Source organism: Berghia stephanieae, chromosome 4 (genome assembly GCF_034508935.2).
Source record: "Berghia stephanieae isolate SIO BIC M18660-M18661 chromosome 4, UCSD_Bste_1.3, whole genome shotgun sequence".
In the NCBI taxonomy this organism is placed as follows: domain Eukaryota; kingdom Metazoa; phylum Mollusca; class Gastropoda; order Nudibranchia; family Aeolidiidae; genus Berghia; species Berghia stephanieae.
Genome location: NC_088363.1, coordinates 88,174,253 through 88,196,986, shown reverse-complemented (window position 1 = coordinate 88,196,986; position 22,734 = coordinate 88,174,253). Strand labels below are relative to the sequence as shown.

The window sequence follows — 22,734 nt, the reverse complement described above, 5'->3', positions numbered from 1 at the left end:
GAAAACAACAATTTTCATAGTCATTGCTACTGATAGGTACTCGCGTCTGTACTGACGGTACCAAAATTATGGAAAATCCCATTTTTTAAAATAACTTGGTCTACGACCAATGAATCCACATTTCCTGTCCCATAATAGTCTATATGCGTGTCTATAGGCCAAAAGGAAAACAGTTTATTGCGTATTTATTCCCTGGCCCACGGTTTAAAACATGCCGCCCGAGGGCGCTGCAATCACAGCAGAAAAATTGGCCTAAAATCGAATATTAGTAATTCATGGATTGCTTCCCTTGATTCAGTGTCTTACTCCTTGGTCCTCTCTTTTTCTCTATAATGATGATGATGATGATGATGATGATGATGATGATGATGATGATAATAATAATAATAATAATAATAATAATAAAATAATAATCGCGAAGTCCAAGGTTTGAGAGATTTTTTACCAAGATGAGGGTCATTTAAATCGCCGCTAGCGCAGTGAAGGGCGGGACATGATGATGATGATGACGATGATGATGATAATGATGATGATGATGATGATGATGATGATGATGTGATTGTGGTGGTGTTGGTGGTGGTGGTGGTGCTGCTGGTGGTGGCATGGTGGTGCTGGTGGTGGTGGTGCTGAGGATGAAGATAATGTAGAGTCTGTGGTCTGTTAAACAAGGAGATAAATTTAATTACGTGAATATGGAGTTGATGTTAATTAGTAGTAGTAGCAGTAGTAGTAGTAGTAGTAGTAGTAGTAGTAGTAGTAGTATTTGTAAAAGTAGTAGTAGTAGTAGTAGTAGTAGTAGTAGTAGTAGTAGTGGTAGTAGTAGTAGTAGAAGTAGTAGTAGTAGTAGTAGTAGTTGTTGTAAAAGTAGTAGTAGTAGTAGTAGTAGTAGTAGTAGTAGTAGTAGTAGTAGTAGTAGTTGTAGTGGCAGTAGTAATTCCAATCTGTTTTTAATTCGCTCTATACCCTGAACTTGTAATAATAATAATAATAATAATAATAATAATAATAATAATAATAATAATAATAATAATAATAATAATAATAATAATAATAATTGCGAAGTCCAAGGTTTGAGAGTTTTTTTTTTTTTACCAAGATGAGGGTTATTTAAATCGACTTGACTCTAGCGCAGTGAAGGGCGGGACATGATGATGATGATGATGATGATGTGATTGTGATGGTGTTGATGGTGGTGCTGCTGCTTCTGGTGGGATGGTGGTGGTGGTGGTGCTGAGGATGATGATAATGATGATTATGTTGATCACCACCATCATCATCATTATAGAGACAAAGAGAGGACCAAGGAGTAAGAGAATATAATAGAATCAAGGGAAGCAATCCATGAATTACCAATATTCGATTTTAGGACAATTTTCCAGCAGTGATTACAGCGCCCTCATGCGGCATATTTTAAATCGTCGGCCAGGAAATAAATACGCAATAAACTGTTTTCCTTTTGGCCTATAGACACGCCTATAGACTAGTATGGGGCAGGAAATGTGTATTTATTGGTCGTAGACCAGGTTATTTAAAAAAATGTGATTTTCCATAACTTTGGTACCGTCAGTACAGACGCGAGTACCTATCAGTAGCAATGACTATGAAAATTGTTGTTTTCTATTTTTGTAGGAAATATTACTCTTAAATCAAAGCCCTATCTCCGCTGAGTAAAAATCTTTTTGAATTTTGAAAATCCATTAATATATAACAAAGTTATGCAGTTTCAAAGATGTCATTTATTTGGATGACGTCACAAAGAGAAAAAAACACTGATAATATGGGACGCTTTTTCTGCGTTTTATCTGGTTTGTGGCTGTATCTCGTTTAATACGTGGAATTAGATATTAAAACATGGCAATGTTATGGCAAAATTATCAGAAAATATGATGAAGACATCAGAAGAGTTCTAACTTGTATAGTTTTAGAGCTGTTTGGCTAGGGTCAACTATAATTTTGTTTTAAAATTTACATACTATGCAGTATGCAGTGATTACAGCGCCCTCATGCGGCATATTTTAAATCGTGGACCAGACCAGTGGAGGGAGAAATGAATGAGAGTTTAACTAGTAGTAATAGTAGTAGTATTAGTAGGTAGTAGTAGTAGTAGTAATAGTAGTAGCAGCAGCAGCAGCAGCAGTAGTAGTAGTAGTAATAGTAGTAGTAGTAGTAGTAGTAGTAGCAGTAGTAGTAGGAATAGTAGTAGTACAAAAAACGGATTGTAACGTTGCAATTGGATCAAGGGAAGTAATTCATGAAATTCCAGACCGACTGCTTTTGGTGGATACAATCAAGGCCCTTGATACAATTCATTCGGAAGTGTACTTAAACTATTCTTTACTTTTTATTAAAATCATGCGTCAGAGATTAAATAAGAAGAGAATATGCATTCTGAAGTATGGAATATCAAAACTACAAGTATAGGGCATTATTAAACAGCTTCTACAGCTTTGCCCCAGATTCGCTCGGTTTTTATGATCATTTCTGATCTAAAGCCTTCGAGTTTTATTCACTTCTCATTGGTTTTTCAGGCATAAACCTTTAGTGTCATGATATTTGGTCCTATTTATGCGTGTCTGCCCAATAATAATAATAATAATACTAATAATAATAATAATAATAATAATAATAATAATAATAATCATCATCATCATCATCAGCATCATCATCGCGAAGTCCAAGGTTTGAGAGTTTTTTACCAAGATGAACGACTTGCCGCTAGCGTAGTGAAGGGCGGGACATGATGACGATGATGATGGTGGTGGTGGTGCTGCTGAGGATGATGATAATGTTGATCACCATCATTATACAGAAGAGAAAACCAAGGAGGAAGAGAATATTATAGAATCACTGAATCATGGGAAGCAATCCATGAATTACCAATATTCGATTTTAGGACAATTTTCATTCAGTGATTACAGCGCCCTTAACCGGCAGATTTTAAATCGTGGGCCAGGGAATAAATACGCAATAAATTGTTTTCCTTTTGGCCAGACACGCCTTAGACTAGTATCAGGGGCGGTTGCTGGCTGTTTATTTAAGGCGGCATGGATCGAAAACCTACTCAGGTGTAAAATGAGTACCTGGCCGGAAACAGTGTTGTCTATGTTGGAGGAAAATGTTATCTCGCCCAACAGACATCATGCCTCGTCTTAGGAGCCCTTTTTAAGTGTCATGAGCATAGTCAGTGGATATTGCACAATATAAATGAAAATGTTCTAGTGTATTTATTGTTTTTAGAATGTGCGTATATTATTGTGTGTAAAGGGGTGGGGGGGGGGAATTTGTGGTTTGAATTTTAAAGAGGTGTACTCACGTAATTGGTATTTACTATGGGCATGTAAAAGATGTCCATTTGTCGACCTTCCTCTAAAGAAAAAATTGTAATCACCCAATCACTGAAGTCTGTGGATCCTTTCATAGCATCGGTCTGAATTGTGATACACGTCTGTGCATTGAGATTTGTGAATATCATTAAAAAAAAAAAAAAGAGTAACATGACAACAGAAATTAGACTGTCATAGAAAATTCCTTTGAATATCACCTATGATAACAGTCAAAACTTAATAGAAGGAATAGAAAATCCAACCGCAATGCGCTACTACTTATCTACTCCAAAGACAATACATAACTACAGATAGTAAGCCAAGCGCCATGTTATCGCTGATCACAAAGCCCAAAAGATCTATATTTATGTTTGTAGTGGAGGTATTGGGGACAAAATGTGCTGTGCTATAATAATGTAGATTCTGTGATCTGTTAAACAAGGAGATACATTTAATTACGTCAATATGGAGTTGAGTTTAATCAGTAGTTGTAGTAGTAGTATTAGTAGTAGTAGTAGCAGTAGTAGTAGTAGTAGTAGTAGTAGTAGTAGTAGTAGTAGTAGTAGTAGTAGTAGTTGCTGTTGTTTGTTTTGGTATTGGAAGGTCTGGGATAATCTTGGTGAGGATACTAAAATGAGAAAGAAATCACAAATGAGGGTTAAAAAATGTTTTGTTTTTAAGGGTTTTACGGCGCTTGCAACACATTAAGGTCATATCAGCGCCAGTAAAAAGGAAGAAAATGGGAAAGTTCTAGAATTACAATTACAGCACACAAGAAAAGGTAAGACAACGGGAATTGGTTCAATAGGAAAAAGATGTAGATTCCAAGAGCACACTTTAGTTTGATATCACCTAAAAGTTTCACCCAGACACCAGCACAAGATCCCACTAAGAGGAACACACTCAAATGGTGTTGGAGGAAAAAATAACAATACATAACAGAGAGATGATTTACAAGGAAAAAAATATCATCTCCCAAAACTATAACTATACATTCAACTGTTTCCCTCCCAGCCAAGGTTAGGACAAAACGAAGTAATCTCATTCCAAGACAAAGACAGAAAGCAATTGAAAAACAGGTACAGGGAGATAGAAGACACAGCAAGTACCTCCCTGCCCACTATGGGAGGTCGGAACCCCACCCAGAGTTGCTGTAGTAGTAGTAGTACTACTAGTAGTAGTAGAAATAGTTGTAATAGTAGTACAAAAAACGGATTGTAACGTTGCAACTGGATCAAGGGAAGTAATTCATGAAATTCCAGACCGGCTGCTTTTTGGATACCATTCATTTGGAAGTGTACATTAAACTATTCTTTACTTTTTAAAATCATGCGTCAGAGTCAGAGATTAAATAAAAAGAGAATATGCATTCTGAAGTATGGAATATCAAAACTACAAGTATAGGGCATTATTAAACAGCTTCTACAGCTTTACCCCAGATTCGCTCGGTTTTTATGATCATTTCTGATCTAAAGCCTTCGAGTTTTATTCACTTCTCATTGGTTTTTAAGGCATAAACCTATAGTGTCATGAGATTTGGTCCTATAATGATAATAATAATCGCGAAGTCCAAGGTTTGAGAGTTTTTTACCAAGATGAGGGAATTTAAATCGACCTGCAGCTAGCGCAGTAAAGGGCGGGACATGATGATGATGATGGTGATGTTTGTGGTGGTGGTGCTGCTGCTGGTGGCGTGTCAAAAAACCTCATCCCATTCTTTGGTTTAAGTTCTTCATTCTTATAAAATAAAAGCAAAGATAATAAAAACACGGCTATAAAAATCAAAAGTTTTATTTCAAAAATTATGTTTGGCATGATGCGACCATAAAGTTTATACATAAATTACATAGTACAACAAAATTGTATGTATAGTATCTGTTACATAAAATTAAAAGTGTATGAAACAATTCACATTCCTATCTTGTGCATGACGTCAATATGATAACAAAATTTACAACAAACGTAATTGAATTTAAAAAAAAAAAATGCATGTAAGAATAGGAGTGGCATCGGCAGATAAGTTTACAAAGGAAGTATTTACATATGTGACCAAATTGTATAACTGCTTTTAAGTCTTTGGACAAAGAGATGACCGACCCACTTTTAACGACCATATCTTGTTTTGTTTTTAAGTTTCACGGCGCTTGCAACACAATACAAAATTCTACAATTACAACTAAAACACCTAAGAAAAAGTAAGACCCAAGGGGAATTGGTTAAAATAGGGAACGGATGTAGGTTCCAAGAGCATACCATCAAAGTCAAAGTCCTTAGTTTGAGATCACTTAGATGTTTCATCCAGACACCAGCACAGGATGCCAACAAGAATACACTCAAATGTTTACAAGATGTGTTAAAAAAAAAACAAACAAATCATCTTGAAAATCTATTAAGCTTACTGTTTCCATCACACAATTTATATACCGTACATCAGAGAAAAAAAGAAAACGCTGAGCATACATTTAGAAACTTGTAAATATACCTGTTTAAAAATAAATAAATTATAAAACGCCGTTCTCACACCAAATCATTCAAAGGACAACCAACTTTATAAATATAATTATTGGATTAAATAAACAGTCATCATCTAATGTTGTGTGATGAATAGAATATGTGTTCACATCCCTCCAGCAACTTTTAAAAACAAATTGGCTTTATATATAATAATTTATATAGGCTAATGTAAATATAAATATTCCTCATTACTATTATCTGCATACAAATGCGCAACTGTAATAACTGGTAAACTGCAAGTGTTGTTATTTTAAGCTTGATAAAAGAGCAACAATGTACGTAGTTGAATTCAGGCTCCAGTTTAATTAACAAAAAGAATGGCATGAACATCTCAGATTTTTCCTTTTCAACAATGCACAGACCTGCCACAGAGAATTAACAAAAAAATCAAACCCTGTATAAACCCAAAATGCATAATTTTCGCAATTATTTAAATTAAATACTTCAAAACTGTAGTACTTGAATACGTATTCATTCCTGAGTAAAATAACCACATTTTCTTACATTTTAATCTAGAAATTAAAAAATTCCAAATCTGGTGCATTTAATCCAATTGAGCCAAATTTAACCCTCAACACATCTGTACACAAGGCTGGGCCACAAGGTTTTCATAACATTTGACGCAAGAAAATGAAGACACTTCAACAGATTCCCTGGAAGGAAAAAAAAAAAAAAAAAAAAAACCCCAAACAAATTGAGGGTTTGCAACCGTGAGTAAAGCAGTTATAACTTTAAAATGTTGATACTTTTCCCCCACCCTTTTCGACATCCTGAGAAGCTTTTTCTACTATTATTTCAGTGCTAGACTGTAAATCCCTGTAAGTGCCAGATCAGAATGTAGGACACAAAACACTCTTGAGTATTCTAAACAATACAGGTTCCCCGCTAGGTCGGGAAATCGGAAAAAGTTGTGAACTTTGTGATGGGCCAGGAAGTCAGGGTAAAACGAAATGCCTATAAAATTTCATGTCGTGTTGGGGGAAAAAAAAGGCTTTAAAAAAATGCAGGGTTTTTGTTATTTGGCATTTGAAGACTGCACTACATATTTGCATTCATTTAGAGAAATTTCAATGTGTCAATTTACCATAATTGGGATCATTCTTGATACAGCGGTATTGTTTTCTCTGCGAATTGGGGTCTTAAGAAAAAATCTAAAGGATTTGGTAGGGACACTGCATAAAGAATTTGTTAGAAAGGAATTAAACCACAAAAATCCTTAAGAGACTAGACAAGGAAAGTAAAACTACTTCTTTTCCATTCTTACCTTCACCAAAGCTTTTTTTTATTAAGAACAGAAGTTTTGGTAGAGACATGTAGTCCGATGCCACCCAAAGTCTCATGCATTCTTATTTTTATTCAAACAATTATTGACATTAAATTGAACGGCAAACAATCCATTAAGTTTAGCAACATATTAAAATCTCAATATTATGACTCTGTACAGTGTATATTACAATGTGTGTTTCACTCATGCAATCTCCATCAAAGCAGTTGCACTGAGGGCTTGTAGCTCTTGTAATGAGAAATCTTCTGGTATTGGAAGGTCTGGGATAATCTTGGTGAGGATACTAAAATGAGAAAGAAATCACAAATGAGGGTAAAAAAATGTTTTGTTTTTAAGGGCTTTACGACGCTTGCAACACATTTAGGTTATATCAGCGCCAGTAAAAAGGAAGTAAATGGGATAGTAAAAAGTTCCAGGAATTATAATTAAAGCACCCAAGAAAAAGTAAGACATAGGGGTACTGGGAACAAATAGGGATCAGATGTAGATTCTGAGAACACACCACCAATGTACTTAGTTTGAGATCACCTATAAGTCTCATCCGGACACAAGCACAAAATCCAACAAAGAGGAATACACTCAAATGCTTACATTATACATTCAAAATAACAAATATAATAATACATAACAGAGAGATGATTTACAAGGAAAAAAATATCATCTCCCAAAACAATAACTATGCATTTGACTGTTTCCCTCCCAGCTAGGACTCGGGCCAGGACAAAACCAAGTAATCTCATTCCAAGCCAAAGACAGAAAGCATGTTGGAAAACAGATATAAGGGGATAGAAGACACAGTATGTACCCCCCTGCCCACTATGGGAGGTCAGGATCCCCAAAGTGATTCTAAGCTGCTAGAATCTGTGGACTGTAAAAGTAATAACAAAAATGAATTTATCAGTGCTTATGGTGACAAAAAGTGATAAAGTAGGAAAATGTTGAACGAATGCCTTTAAGCCCCATTTTACTGCACTAAACCCCACTTTTAGAGCAATTGAGATGAAAGACTATCACTGATACTCTAGCTAACTTCTGGAGAGTGGGAAAGTGCACCTGTGTGTTCCACCACACATCAATTCTCTCATTGCTAGCATATTGTTTCGAGAAAATTCCTCCTTTGGACTCCAAAATCGCGGATCCGAGGAAAACCATCAGCACTGATTTATGAACAGTTTCAAAAAATAACAAAATACCAAACACGGGACCCTTCTTCAGTCAACAACAAAAAAACCCAAAAAAAAACATAAATACTTTACTTAAAAAACCCAGATGGGTGGCAGAGAAAAAATAAGCATGACCTTTTTGAAATAGGGTTTTGGAATGTAAACTAAAGGATGCATTCACTTGGTAACTAAGGGTGTACAGAATAGAGCGGAATTTTAAACTACACATAAAATTTGGTGCATTAAGGGAATAGGTAGATATAACTGCTTTTACATCAAAGCAAAACGGGAGAGAAATGCAGTGAATTATTTTATGCATTCTGATCTGACTCATAAGCATAAGGATATGAAGACGAGCTGAAAGAGACTGTTATGATTTCTTCAAAATCCATTCAATCGGAGATAAATAAACATTAAAAAACAAAAACAAACCCAAAACAAACTTGCCTAGTGGGTGAGCGTTCCTGAAGTGTGAGGAAAGTTCTGACTAAATTGGCTGCTGTCTTAGCCATCTCAGCTTGACACAGATAGTCCTTAGCATTAAAACACTGCAGACCTTTCACACGGGAACATAAGGACAAAACTTCTGGCTGTAGAACTTCCAAGTCATATGGAGTAGGTCGACTCTAAATTAAAAACAAATGGTACATAAATAGAAATAAAATCAAATAAATGGAATAAAAATAAAAATATATAAAAAATAATAATAGCCCATGTCATTGAAAAAAAAGAAAAAAAGAAATGGCCTATGTCATAAAAAACATCACTTATATTAAGTATTCATAACCTCTATTGTGTGATAAGCTTCAGGTAGGTCTTATCTATCTGTATAAGGTTCAGTTCTAGGTCATTTATTTCTTCTGTAATGCTTTTGTCATGATAAGATGAATTTTCCCATTAATCAAACAAGTGCTGCAAACTCTTAAGAAACCTCAAAACATAGTGACCAACTTTTTCAAAGAGCTAAAACTGGCCACAATAACACAAAACAATGTCATGATCCAAAACAGTTGTATGTTTGAACTATCATGATATAATCTAGATTTAGAGCTTTTTCTGTTCCTTGTTTTTTTTTTAATTTGCTAGTCAAAAAAAGCATAATCCTGGGACATGCAAGGGTCATTTCCATGCATACAAAAACAGTCAATTTTATTCCTATAATTTTCCTCAGATTGCCAAATCAGTGGAGTCCCAATTATATCATTGTTGGTTTGTTTTAAAAGGTTTTACGGCGCTTGCAACATATTTAGGTCATATCAGTGCCAGTAAAAAGGAAGAAAATGGGATTGAAAAAAGTTCTAGAATTATAATTAAAGCACCCAAGAAAAGGCAAGACAAAGGGGAATTTGTTCAAATAGGAAATCGATGTAGATATATAATATGTAAATAAAACATAATACAGTGCATAACAGAGAGATGATTTACAAGACAAAAATTACCATCTCCCAAAACTCTTAACTATACATTTGACTGTTTAGGGTTTCTGGCCAGGACAAAACCAAGTAATCTCATTCCAAGAAAAAGACAGAAAGCAAGTTGGAAAACAGATATTATAGGGGGGTTGAAGACACAGTAAGTACCTCCCTGCCCACTATGGGAGGTCAGGAACCCCACCCAGCCAATTACATCAGGACACTTGGAAACCTCAACCAATATAATATATCTACCTGTTTTAATTGACTCAATTTTTGCCGTAAATTAATGAAGTCCAAAAACACTTTGCCATTGCCATTCCAGTTTAAGATTCCCAAGCTGCAATCATCAGCAGCCATTGTGTCCAAAAACATGCGTAGGTATTCGTGATTGTCTGAGAAAAAAGGATTGAATAAAAAATGTCAACTTTATTTATACGAAAAAACATAACATATATGTAAAATGGTGCTTCAGAGAGAGAGAAAGAGAAAGAAAGAGAGAGAGAGGGAGAAAGAAAGAAAGAGAGAGAGAGAGAGAGAGAGAGAGAGAGAGAGAGAGAGAGAGAGAGAGAGAGAGAGAGAGAGAGAGAGAGAGAGAGAGAGAGAGAGAGAGAAAAAGAAAGAGAGAGAGAGAAAGAGAGAGATAGTGTGTTTACCATTAATGATGGCATCTGGTGCAATATGACGCAAAACAACTTGGTGAGCTTTGTTCCAACTTTTTGCTTGGAGAAGATGGAATGCTTCAGCATGATGATCTCCTTCATGGTGTGCACGGATAGCCTATAAAGAAAATGAACATAATTGAAAGGTATGCTGGCTGATTAGGACAACTCTAGGATTTGAACGTTATTTGTGTCACCTGCCTTACCATTACCAAGAAAAAAAAAATGCAATTGATAAGAATAATAGACAAAAGTGGGACTTATTCAGTCAGAAGAATTTAACTAAAGACAGCAATTATTGTTAGGTTACAGCTCTTGTAATAGGGGAAAAAGGTAATTAAAATAGTAGTAATAACGATGATAATAATACTGATAGTAATGATGATAATAATATGGATAGTAATGATGATAATAATAAAATTAATAATAATAATAATAATAATAATAATAATAATAATAATAATAATAATAATAATAATAATAATAATAATAATAATAATAATAATAATAATAATAAGATCAATGAATTTGAGCTGTAAGTCCTGGTTTTGATAACTGAGTATCTGGGTGTGAGTACCGGATCTTAGAAATTGGCAACTTGCTTCGCAGATTCTACTAATCTTTGGTGAAATATTATTTATTTATTACTATACACTTCAATGGACACAAAAACTTCGCTTGTAGCCTAGTTATTCCTGGTTAATCAAACGTTATGTTGTGGTGGTTGTAGTAGTAGTGGTGGTAGGGATGATGGTGTTTGGTGGTGGTTGTAGTAGTAGTGGTGGTAGGGATGACAGTTGTAGTAGTAGTAGTGGTAGGGATGATGATGAGGTGGTGGTTGTAGTAGTGGTAGTAGGGTTGATGATGTGGTGGTGGTTGTAGCTGTAGAGGTGGTAGTGATGATGGTGTGGTGGTGGTTGCAGTAGTAGTGGTGGTAGGGATGATGGTGGGATGGTGGTGGTAATATTAGTGGTGGTAGGGATGATGATGTGGTGGTGGTTGAAGTAGTGGTAGTAGGGTTGATGATGTGGTGGTGGTTGTAGTAGTAGATGATGTGGTGGTAGTTGTGGTAGTGGTGCTAGGGATGATGGTGTGGTGGTGGTAGGGGTGATGTGGTAGTGGTGGTGGTAGGGATGATGAAGTGGTGGTGATTGTAGTAGTAGCGGTCTTAGAGATGATGTGATGGTGGTTGTAGTAGTAGTGGTGGTGGGGATGATGATATGGTGGTGGTTGTAGTAGTGGTAGTAGGGTTGCTGATCTGGTGGTAGCTGTAGTAGTAGTGGTGGTAGGGATGATGTGGTCCTATTTGTAGTAGTAGTGGTGGTAGGGATGATGATGTGGTGGTGATTGTAATAGTAGTGGCGGTAGAGATGTTGATGTAGTGGTTTTGGCGAGTGTTTTTTTGTATTCAGTGATGATAATAATAATAGCAATGTGTCAAAAAGGAGGAAAATTTCTCGGTCTATCGATCAAACACAAGCAAAGTGTAAAAATAACAGGAACATAGTTTTGTATTAGTATTATGTAATATATTACATTTACTGGTATAAATCCATTCTTATCATTAGATATAAATTTACTTTTTGTAAACATTTAATGAATTTGACCTTTCCACGTGTTAAAGGCCTACAATGTTATTCAAATAAAAGGCCAGAAAGTATTGTTTTGTTTTGATTTTTACATAATAAAGCAGGCTACAATATCTTTATCGAAACCTAGTAGTTATTCAGCTTATAAATACAACCCAAGAATCTCTCAAATTGAAAACCATAGTCCAAAGGCATAAAGAAAAAAGATTAAACTAAGCCAAACACCATTGCTTTATTCTAATATATGATCTCTATATACCAGATGATTTAATGGATGGTTGCGAAAGAAAGAAAGAAAGAGAGAGAGAGAGAGAGAGAGAGAGAGAGAGAGAGAGAGAGAGAGAGAGAGAGAGAGAGAGAGAGAGAGAGAGAGAGGGGGGGGGAGGAGAGAATTCTCTGCCAATATAACATTTTGAATTCTATATCAAAAAAGGGGAAAAAAAGGAAACGAGAAATAGAAAGGAAAAGGGGGGAAAAAAAAAAAAAAAAAAGAGAGAGAGAGAGAGAGAGAGAGAGAGAGAGAGAGAGAGAGAGAGAGAGAGAGAGAGAGAGAGAGAGAGAGAGAGAGAGAGAGAGAGAGAGAGATTAAAAAGGTAATAGGTACCTACAACAGAGAAACAAATCCAGACCCATTTGTCCCTCCCCTTCCCCTTCAACCATCAACTAACTATCCAAAGAACACTACTGGTCTTCTGTGTCAATTGTGACATCTGGTGCCATACTGTCTGGCCCAACGTCATAAAAACGGGACTGTCACCAAATTTCACAAGACTGAGCACAGGACATAATGGTGATTTTGAGGTTTTGAGGAAAATGTTTGACACCGCAAATTTGAAAAAGGAGGAAATGTGATGGGATGGGCGGAGATAAACTACCATTTAGGCGGAAATCCGCCTTTAGGCAGAAGATTCTCAGCCCTGAATTTGACATATAGAGAGGTGTACCTATCTCATGACCTCCTGTTGTCAGTTATCAAATATCAAAGAACGGTGTTTGAATACTAACAACCAGATGTTTGTTGTCTATTCATATCAAATTCCAGTTACATTTGGTTGTGAAACTATTTCGTCTTTCAGACTTCTGCAAGAAATAGCTTGTCCGCTGATACATGTTATACCAATTTTCAAAATGCTTGCTGAGGCCGAATAAAAATTGGAAGAAAATTTGATTATGATTTTTGCACCCTTAATTTTCTTTTCTTTTTTTTCCAGCAAGATGAATACCTGGTAGGTACCCAAATAAGTATTTGACCCGAATTGTCGACAGCTGAAATTTGCCAGGTATTCGAGGCTTTACAAATAATGTAATCTGATATTACAGTAAAGCCCAATTCAGGTGCAGACAAAAAATCAAGAGAGCATAGACTTCAAAATGGTTTTAAAAAATAATAAATCTGAGCACATAAAAATGAGAGATAAATTACTAGGGAAAAAAATATCTGCCATAAAAAACCTCCCCAAAAACCCAGCCATTTCCCTCACCACAGTTCAATCAGCAACACAGGCAAGAATGATTAAGGGATAAAATAGAGCATAGGTGGACTTTTCCAAGTCGTCAATATGACAGGGATACAGTGAGTCAGAATGCTACAAACTTGCCTTGCATTGTTAATTAAATGAATCAAATTAATTAAGGCTTTGCTAAAAGTCTAAAATCCAAATTTTACTGGACAAAACTACATTCAAACAACAGAAAATCTTTGAAAAAGTTAACATCCACAACATTTAACAATTTACACAACCCCATTACCTTAGCTTGATGTAACCATTCAGCCGGGATAAGTAACTTTACAATGAGAAAATTTTCTTCATCTGTGAATGTCTCTCCAGTTTTGAGGTGCCGCTGTAATAAAGACTGTACAGCCTTCTGCCTCTGGTAACTGTTGCGTATGTGGAGAAGAACATAGACCGCCCATTGCCAGAGACCTAGGGCCTCTAGCTGGGAAGCAAAGCTTGTATGAATGCTGTTGGTGGCTTCGGGAGACAGATGCTGATACTGTAGAGCTTGGAGTATTTGAAGAAGGTGCCAGCTAGAATTGTATGATAAGAAGAAAAGGGTTATTCTTAATCCCTTTTATTACAGACCAAAACAGTTTTCAGCTAAAATATAAATCCAATGAATTTTACATCGAATCTGCTTAGTAATGTCTCAGTTTTATAGTGAACACTATACAAAAGCAAAATGATTTGCACAATTTGTTTGACTATTGTTATTCGAAAGAAAAAAAACAACAAAATTTATGAATATTGAACTACAAACTGAGTTTAAAAAGAAAAATACCCCCCTTCCCCCAACTCCTCTGAAAACTTTGTTCAAACTATAATTTTCCCCATTAATGACAATGTTGACAATAAGAAACACTGGTACGTCTTATGATCGTGATACAAATTAATAGGCAATATTGGAAGCTGCAAAATCACCTTAGTCTGTAATCCATGTGAGATGCTGTAGATGATGTTGGGGACAACAAGGCTTCCAGACCATATGTTTTATCACAATACAGACATATTAGATGGTATGCGGTGTCATATAGGCATTCATCACTCTCGAGCTCATCTTCTGCCAAATAAGGTGGTAATGGTGAGGCACAATAGGCTTGAAACTCGTCACTGCCTTTGAAGCCTGCCTGATACTGACTAAGGGCTTGCTGGATGGATGCATTTGGTGGACATTTATACCTGGGATTTTAAAAATAAATTAAAAAAAACAACTTAACAGCACTCCTCGAAATCACTTAAAAAATCAGGAAATGGACCAATCAAAAAATCAAAATGAAATATGAAAAAAACCTCATTATCGTAAAACATAGATGAAGAAGGGGAACAAAAAATAAATAAACTAAAAAGGACAATTCAAGTTGTAGCAACGGGTAGCTCTTCTTGTGATTTGGTGTAAATTTATTCATGAAGGCCCTATGTCCTATCAAAAAGGTAGCAAGCAACTGCTACTAGCCAGCATACTCCAGCAACAAGGACTAATTCATGTTGTACTGATCATAAGGCAAGACTACTTGATGTTTATTTCATCGATAACATATTTTATGTGTAATCATTTTTCTCAAAGGAGTGATAGACTTTGTTACTTTCTTTATAATCTTAGGCTTTCTTTCTATCAATATTTTTCTTACCATAAATGCAAAGCTAAAGCACGTTTCCAATCCAAAGCCTGACACGTGTTAATGTCTCTGCCTTCACAACTCCAAACCAACTCGCCAGCAAGCAGGCAATATATTTTTTGTCTTGTTTCATTGATAAATTGACATACCTGAAAAGTAGATGAAAACGAATGCATTGCCATGCAAAAACGACCAAACAAAAATATCCCTAAAATAAAGCAGCATTTATGACAAAGTAAAACAAAGACGAAAGGACAAAATAATGTTGAGAATGAATGGACAACCCTTCTTCATTATCTCCCTTGGTGTTAAATACATAATATTTTACTATCAAACATATATTTTGCAAATAAGAACAGATGAACAGTTTCTCAGAATTTTCTTGAAGTGATGCCAAATCATTTATTTCACTACTGATTACTGGGCCCAGTTTAACCCTAATTTGCACAATAACAACAAACACCATTTGTAATAGCAGTGTAACACTCAAAAGCCACTCAACAAATGTGGTTGATAACACCATATATATATACTCACATCTAAATCAGCCCAGGAGTTTAGTTGTGTTTTCAGCAACTGACGTGTTAATGGACCTCCCATAGCTTGAGCTATGAGTAATGCCAGCCTATGGTCTCGACCCTTTTGAGCCAACATGCAAGCATTGGCAATTTCTCGAACTGACATTTTGGAAAATATAGCATTTAAGCAACCTTCTGTTGTCTGGAGAAAAGAATAAACAAAAAAAAATAAAACACAACATGAAATTAGAGAAATGTTAAACAGATTATTTAAAAACTTATAAGTGTAGATAAAAGTGAAAAACTAAATAAATAAAATTGATCAAAAGGAGAATATTTTAATAGATTAGGAGGCATTCAAATTGAAATTGAAATTGTAATCAAATTTTGTACCTACAAAATTTCACAGATCTGAAAGGTGATATCATATAAGCTTCAATATTCTATCCCAGAATGTCTCTTAAAAAAAAAAGTTGGTGGAGATAAAAGTAGAATACTATCACTAAAATAAATAGAAGTGACTTACAATGGACGAGTTTGTTTCCATCTCATCTGCAACTCTTGCAGCACTAACTTCTGACAACCACGAGGAGAATGCTTCACGACGCAATTGACTTTCTCTGTATGTTTCTGTTGATTCTAAATATGAAAATTAAAAGGTAAACCAAATTTTGTCATTAAAATATAAATACTATCATTTCATAATTGAAATATAATTTACGAACTATATAAACAAAACAGTGTGATAGAAACACACATTTTTAGGAGAGTCATTTTAAATCATGAAGAGACATAGACACAAATAATTTAAATCAATATTAATTTCTGACTGCAATGTCAATATTTACCTAAATCATCAACGTTAAGATTTCCCCACAGAGCCTCACATAATGTAAAAACAATCTTTGCCTGGTGTTGAGCAACTGCATCTGGGTTAGAACCTAGGATGGAGAAAGAGAAAAAAAGAAATCAACATTTTTTTTGACAAAGATGCACCATAACAATAAATCCCATAAACTACTTAATATGCTTATTTTTACATATTGCATATATTCACTGTAATATAAAAGTTATAATTAAAATGCTAAAACCATTTATATTTTATATATAAAAGTCTACATATATGTTAAAAATATGCAAATAAAATAGAAACATCAGCAAAGGACAACATAATAATAATAATAATAATAATAATAATAATAATAATAATAATATATATACTTAATTCATCCAAAAAAATGGAAAGTCGTTTACAGACGTGGCATGCATAAAAATGTATAAACACAAAGTTGAGAATCTATGGCAACAATGTATACATATATGTATGCAAATGCACAAAAATGTAAAAATATACAATCAAGAACCAACATAAACTACTATGAAATATAAAAAGTAAAAAAAAAAAATTGCTCATTATACATTCCACCGTTACCTATTTCTTCCAGGTTGGCTTTGAGAGTAGATGTGAGTTGGTGTAGACACTCCACTCCTGGTTCTGGCAGCACAAAAGGACAACCATCCTCAATTTCAATTCGAGAATGGTCAAGTTGCACTCGCAGCAGATTCTCTTGTTGTTGCTGTCAAAGCAATATAAAACATAATAAATCTCAATTAACTATCAATCAAAATTAATTATTTAGTGCAAACCTAGATTTCATAGTGCTTATATTAGAGAAACTGAATAAACTTTATATTATGTTTGTTACAAGGACAATTATAAATAAAAACTAAAATCAAAAGTATTCAGTCCATATCTTCATATCCTATAATGTTATTGAACCAGTAGCGAGGCAAAATTTAGGAAAAGATGAAAAAAAATGGGATGCTATGAGAACCCCCCCCCCCCCCTCCAAAAAAAAAAAAAACCCAACAAAAAACAAAGAAATCCCCCCCCCCCCCAACAGAATTTAGTGTATTTAGTGAATATAGGGATCTACCATTGTTCAACATGAAGAGCAAGAGTAAATAGTATAAAATTAAAGTGCGATGCTAATCAAAGTAAATGAGAACTTATTGAAAGAAAACTTACCAAAACTGCCTGATTCTGAAGATCCATATAACTGGCCATTTGCACTCTCTCCAAATGGGCTGACAGTTGTTTGAAGCGAGGCAAACTACTTATCTTTCCACGTCTTGAAGGTAAAAGAGAGACCTCGTTAGGGTCATCCACTGAAAAACAAATGAAGTTATCTTTAAAAATAAGATAGGGTTCAGGGAGCGACTAGAAAAACTGGACAGCAAGCAACTTATCTTTCCATTCTGAATAATGATAGCAATCTGTATTTCTTGACATGGTTATATAGCAAATCTTTTATTAAAGTTTAGTTCAGAATGCATTCTATCTATAAAAAAAAATAATAATAAAACAAATACTATCAGCAAAAAGGTAGATAAGGTCTGTTACCGACCTAGTCCGGGTTCAATCTAGATCTTTTAAAGCCTTCCATTTGTGTCATGAATACTCCACAGTTGTGGATCTAGGTAAAATTAATATTTCCTGTAGTAATAAGTACTGTGCGGCTACTTTTTAAAATTGTTTTTAAGGGTTTTACGGCGCTTGGAACACACTTAGGTCATATCAGCACCAGTAAAAAAGGACGAAAATTGGATAGTAAAAACATTCTAGGTGTACAATTAAAAGGACTTGATAAAAGACAAAGGGGAATGGTACAAATAGGGAACAGATGTAGACTCCAAGAGCACACTATCAGGGTACTTAGTTTGAGATTACATAAATGTTTCACCCAGACACCAACATATGATCCCACTAAAAGGAAGACACTCAAATATTAACAGAGAGATGATTTACAAGGAAAAAAAATATCATCTCCCAAAATTAAAATTATAATAATGTCAATCAACTTATTGACAGATTCAATGCTGAGTTGTTTGTTTTCGTTAAATTCAGAATTTCCTCGAGAAAATATTGAATAAAAAAATAGGTATCTTGAGAGAAAACATTAATTTGAATTAGTTTGGCCGCCTTAAAAAATTATTTTTTTATATATCACACCAACAGTTAATGACGAAACTGTTTAAGGATTCATAGGTGATGAAGTAGAAGAAAAGGTAAAGGTAGAAGAACAGGAAGTGGAGATAATATAAAGAAATTACCATAAAAACAAAGAAAAAAAATAATCAGGGAATATTGTTGAATTTCTTCACTTGAATAGATAAACGAAGAGAAAAAAGACATTGTCAAACCTTCCAATCCCATGGGAAATCCACAATGTGTAAGTGTCCAGGACGGACCCCAGCCAATGCGAAAGGAACGACCCATGTAACACGCGGCATCCACCAAGCTCTTCTGATTGTTGTAAAGCAAAGAGTCCTTGACATGAAGGAAATTGTGCCTGACCTGAGTTCCAACAATTCTGGGTGGTAAATCATTGGTCTTCAAACCACTTGGAATGAGTGGGTGCTCCATCACAGGGGGATGTAGGAAAGTTTGCGGAGTAGGTCGGATACTCTCTTTAAGGTTAACATTTTTAAATAGACCTAAAATCAGAGGAAATAATAAACCCGAATTTATATGGAAAATGTTATGAAAATATCCATTTTTGACTCATTTCAGGGGTGCCAATTAAAGAGGCAAAAATTTACTGAACATTTTACGCTAACAAATAAACAGACCCCTTTCTGAGTGCTGAACTCCAGTAAAAAGACATTCTGTATTTACTTTTTTTCAGTATAGCAGGTGATTGGAAAACATACTGAGGATTTATAATATACTGAAATCCAAAAATATTACATATTCATACAAAAATTAACAAAGAAAAGTAAATACCCTTCCAGTCTGAAAAAGAAACAAAAAACAAAAAAACAAAACCAAACCAAACCAAAAACAACACACACACACAAATGACTCCCAGTACTACATTAAATCAAAGATTTAATTTTTAAATTCAAGAAAAAAAAAAACAAAAAAAAAAAAAACAAAATTTGAAACTAAATTTTCATCTTGCAGCACCTTCTATTATAACTTTTGAAGATAATCCATTAGAAAAGTTATCTGTGATTAGTTGGGGCGACGATAAAATAAAATAAACTCTGGCACCATCTTTTCCCTTGGGTACGCCACATTATACACATTACCCCACTCAAGTAAAATGAAGCAGTGATAGATTTTGACGAGTTCCATTTTAGATTTTTAAAGGTGCTTACAGCCATTTTGATATTTCAGCCCATTGAAAAAGGAAAATATCAAACAGCTCATATGATATTAGATTTATTTTTTTAGCGCCTGTCATCCATGTGAATTATGGCACCATAAGATAAGGGGGAACTTATCCATAGAAAGGTCTCAGCAGAAATCTATTACTCATTTCAAAGAGACTGACCGATTCCATCCCCATTCTGATGATATCAAACACAGACTCAGAGTGCAAGACAAATGATTTACAGGTGAGGGTGGGAGAAAGGAGACATCTCTTACAGAAAAACATATTCTCACATTCAACTGTCTCTCTGAGGTTACAGGACCCCATCTCATATTCCGTACATGGTGCAACATATATAGGGATAGTAGAGATGGATCAATTTGGGAGTGGACAGTAAATTCCACATAACTAGAATTGGGAGTAACCACAGACTGAATCAAAGTGCAATAATAAAAACGGAAATGTTCTATATAAATATGGCTTATTAATTTATTATATTACACTTTGAAAGAGTAAGTAAGAAAAGTTATTCAAATTACCTGACTTCTGGTACGGTGCCATTTCATAAACATCCTTTTCTTTATCAGAGAAAGCTGGAGACTGAGGCAGAGACAATGAGCCAGGATGCTTGAAAGCACCAAACAAACCAGAAGAAATACTTTTATCCTTTTTCTTTAAGACTGAGCTGATCTCTTCTTCATAGTCGTCCATATCGAGCTCTAGTCTTTTTCTATCCTTCTTCTTGCCATATCCTTCAGAGATTAATTATGAATTAGGTCAGGTTTGCATGATTAAAGAGTAATTTCAAGTTTTACATCTTGAATGCTACCTTACTTTATCCTAACTTTAAGAAATCAACCAATATATATCAAAGAATGGATTTAAAGATCATAACATTTCATTTGTAACAGAAAAAGAGAGAGAGAGAGAGAGAGAGAGAGAGAGAAAATTAATTTCAAAAAGTTAAAATTTGTATGTATTTTCTTATATATAAATGAATCAAATTGGAGAAACAAGGAAAAAGGTACTATCCTTGATTATGAAAATAAACATTTCCACTGCCCTTCAAAATCTCCTACATCATCTTTTAACACAAGTTTTCAATGTTGTTACACAAAACTCAATCCATTATAACTATCATTACAATTACAAGAAATGCTCCGATTACTATCTGGATTAATCAAATACACAAGAATCTACAGGTGGCGCACAGTGCAACAAGCACTAGTTGAACTTGCGTTTCGTATGTATTGCAGTTCGGATTTCTGCTTTGTGAACATCAAAAATTGGAATACACCATGTGCCTATTTGAGTCACAAAAATAATCTAAAATTATTAAAATATTTATAACTATTTCAAAACATTAAACTTGTTTCGTTTTGATTAATAAAAAAATTATATTTCAAATAGTTGCCACACAATCCACATGTGACTATTGTCTAAATTACAAATTGCTTCGAATTATTAGTAAATTTTCAAAAACAAAATTAGGGAAAATTTATGGAAAATCTTGATATGAATAATCATGATGTTCCCCCACTTATGAAACAAGTGATATAAAAATTGGAAAATAAGTTTCAGGTTTTAAAACAAGTATCAGACACCATCTTCAGGAGAATTGACAGGTCTATTAGCATAAAATCGTACCTTCATCATATCCTCCATAATCGTCAGAAAAGAAAGAAGCTTTCATGCCTTGAATATGTCGAGCACTCACTCCCATAGTCGACGCCAAGTATTTTGAATCCAAACTAGAGTTGAACTCTGAGTTATAAGATAATGTATTTTTAATATTCAGTCTTGGCAAGAAGGAATAATAAACTAAACGACCACCAATTTCACTCACAGGCAGTATTTTATGATATACATGTTATATTTTATGACATATTTCATAATGGCAGTAACCTTTTTTCCTTCTTCAAACAGCATTTATCTTGTACATAAAATGGGTGGAAAATAGGTTCACAAATAACCAAATAACACAACAAAACAATTATAGGCCATTTCTGGGTCAATATACACCACGGAAGCCAGTCAGAGAAGTAGATCCAAAATTTAAATAAAGTAATCGATAAACAGTATTGCTGGTCAAACCAATAACAACAGTTGGAGTAGTCATAAGGTGACAAGGATATGGAAAATGCTCATACATTTGTAAAGTTAAAATATTCGCATTTTTAATAAATAACATTACAATTTCCGCTATCGACAATCCGGGATTATCAGCTCAATTTCGGGATGACAGGATTTTGGCTTGAATCCCAGAAAATCCCGGATGTCTGTACTAAACGTGCTAAAACAGAAGGATGATATTAGGTGTCACTCTAAAATGCAGATCAATCTAATCTAATTGTGCGGCTATGTGGTATGACACTTGCTTTAGGATCGGAAGGTCCTGGGTTCGAGCCTCGCCCGGCGCATAGAAAAGACTCTTTACTCACAAATGAGTACCTGGTAGTTAACAGCGTTGTCTCTGTCCGGTAAAAAAAATAATGCAATATCGCCTAACAGGCGTCATGTCTCGTTTTATATGTTACGAGTTGCTGTTGGTCATGGACCCCCCTGTAAAGCACTTTGAGCACATTTAGTGGATATTGTGCTTTATAAAAGCTCATTTTAAAAAATCTAAGTACCAACCAAATAGAACTACATCAAATAAGCTCTCATTCGAAACTGAGAAGTAGAAGAAACATGGCATCATAGAACTGATTTTCAAAAATAATTGATTACACTATAACTCTTTTTGATGTCAGACTCTCTTGTTTAATCTTTTCCCCCCAAAATCTAACAATAAATAGTAAGGACTTCACTCATGAGATCTTTGATACCTTGATATTGTCTAGTGAGAGAAACTATATAAGCACTGAACCTGGGGTCCATTCAAATGGTAGAAATGTTACAACATTAACACACATAAGATGATTTCTTAAAAGAAATAAAAGGAATTGACCAGAAGAGAAAATAGCATAATTATCATGGCTCACTCCTCAACG

The 22,734-nt window shown here is 34.7% G+C and overlaps 1 protein-coding gene across 2 annotated transcripts in view; it reads right to left on the bottom strand.

The window, feature by feature from the left end:
• Nucleotides 1-5,096: 5,096 nt before the first annotated feature.
• LOC144971497 (nuclear pore complex protein Nup98-Nup96-like) overlaps nt 5,097-22,734 on the bottom strand; it is a 36,354-nt gene continuing 18,716 nt past the window's right edge. For both annotated transcript variants that reach the window (XM_078912463.1, XM_078912464.1), the window contains exons 22-36: nt 21,389-21,505; nt 20,281-20,493; nt 18,786-19,079; nt 17,611-17,750; nt 17,014-17,158; nt 16,430-16,522; nt 16,108-16,220; nt 15,601-15,783; nt 15,076-15,212; nt 14,369-14,626; nt 13,698-13,977; nt 10,354-10,477; nt 9,953-10,092; nt 8,733-8,911; nt 5,097-7,405 (exon numbers count right to left, since the gene is read on the bottom strand). In XM_078912463.1, coding sequence (XP_078768589.1) covers nt 7,306-7,405; nt 8,733-8,911; nt 9,953-10,092; nt 10,354-10,477; nt 13,698-13,977; nt 14,369-14,626; nt 15,076-15,212; nt 15,601-15,783; nt 16,108-16,220; nt 16,430-16,522; nt 17,014-17,158; nt 17,611-17,750; nt 18,786-19,079; nt 20,281-20,493; nt 21,389-21,505 — 2,516 coding nt within the window. In that variant the 3' untranslated portion in view covers nt 5,097-7,305. The remainder of the gene's footprint in view (nt 7,406-8,732; nt 8,912-9,952; nt 10,093-10,353; nt 10,478-13,697; nt 13,978-14,368; nt 14,627-15,075; nt 15,213-15,600; nt 15,784-16,107; nt 16,221-16,429; nt 16,523-17,013; nt 17,159-17,610; nt 17,751-18,785; nt 19,080-20,280; nt 20,494-21,388; nt 21,506-22,734) is intronic.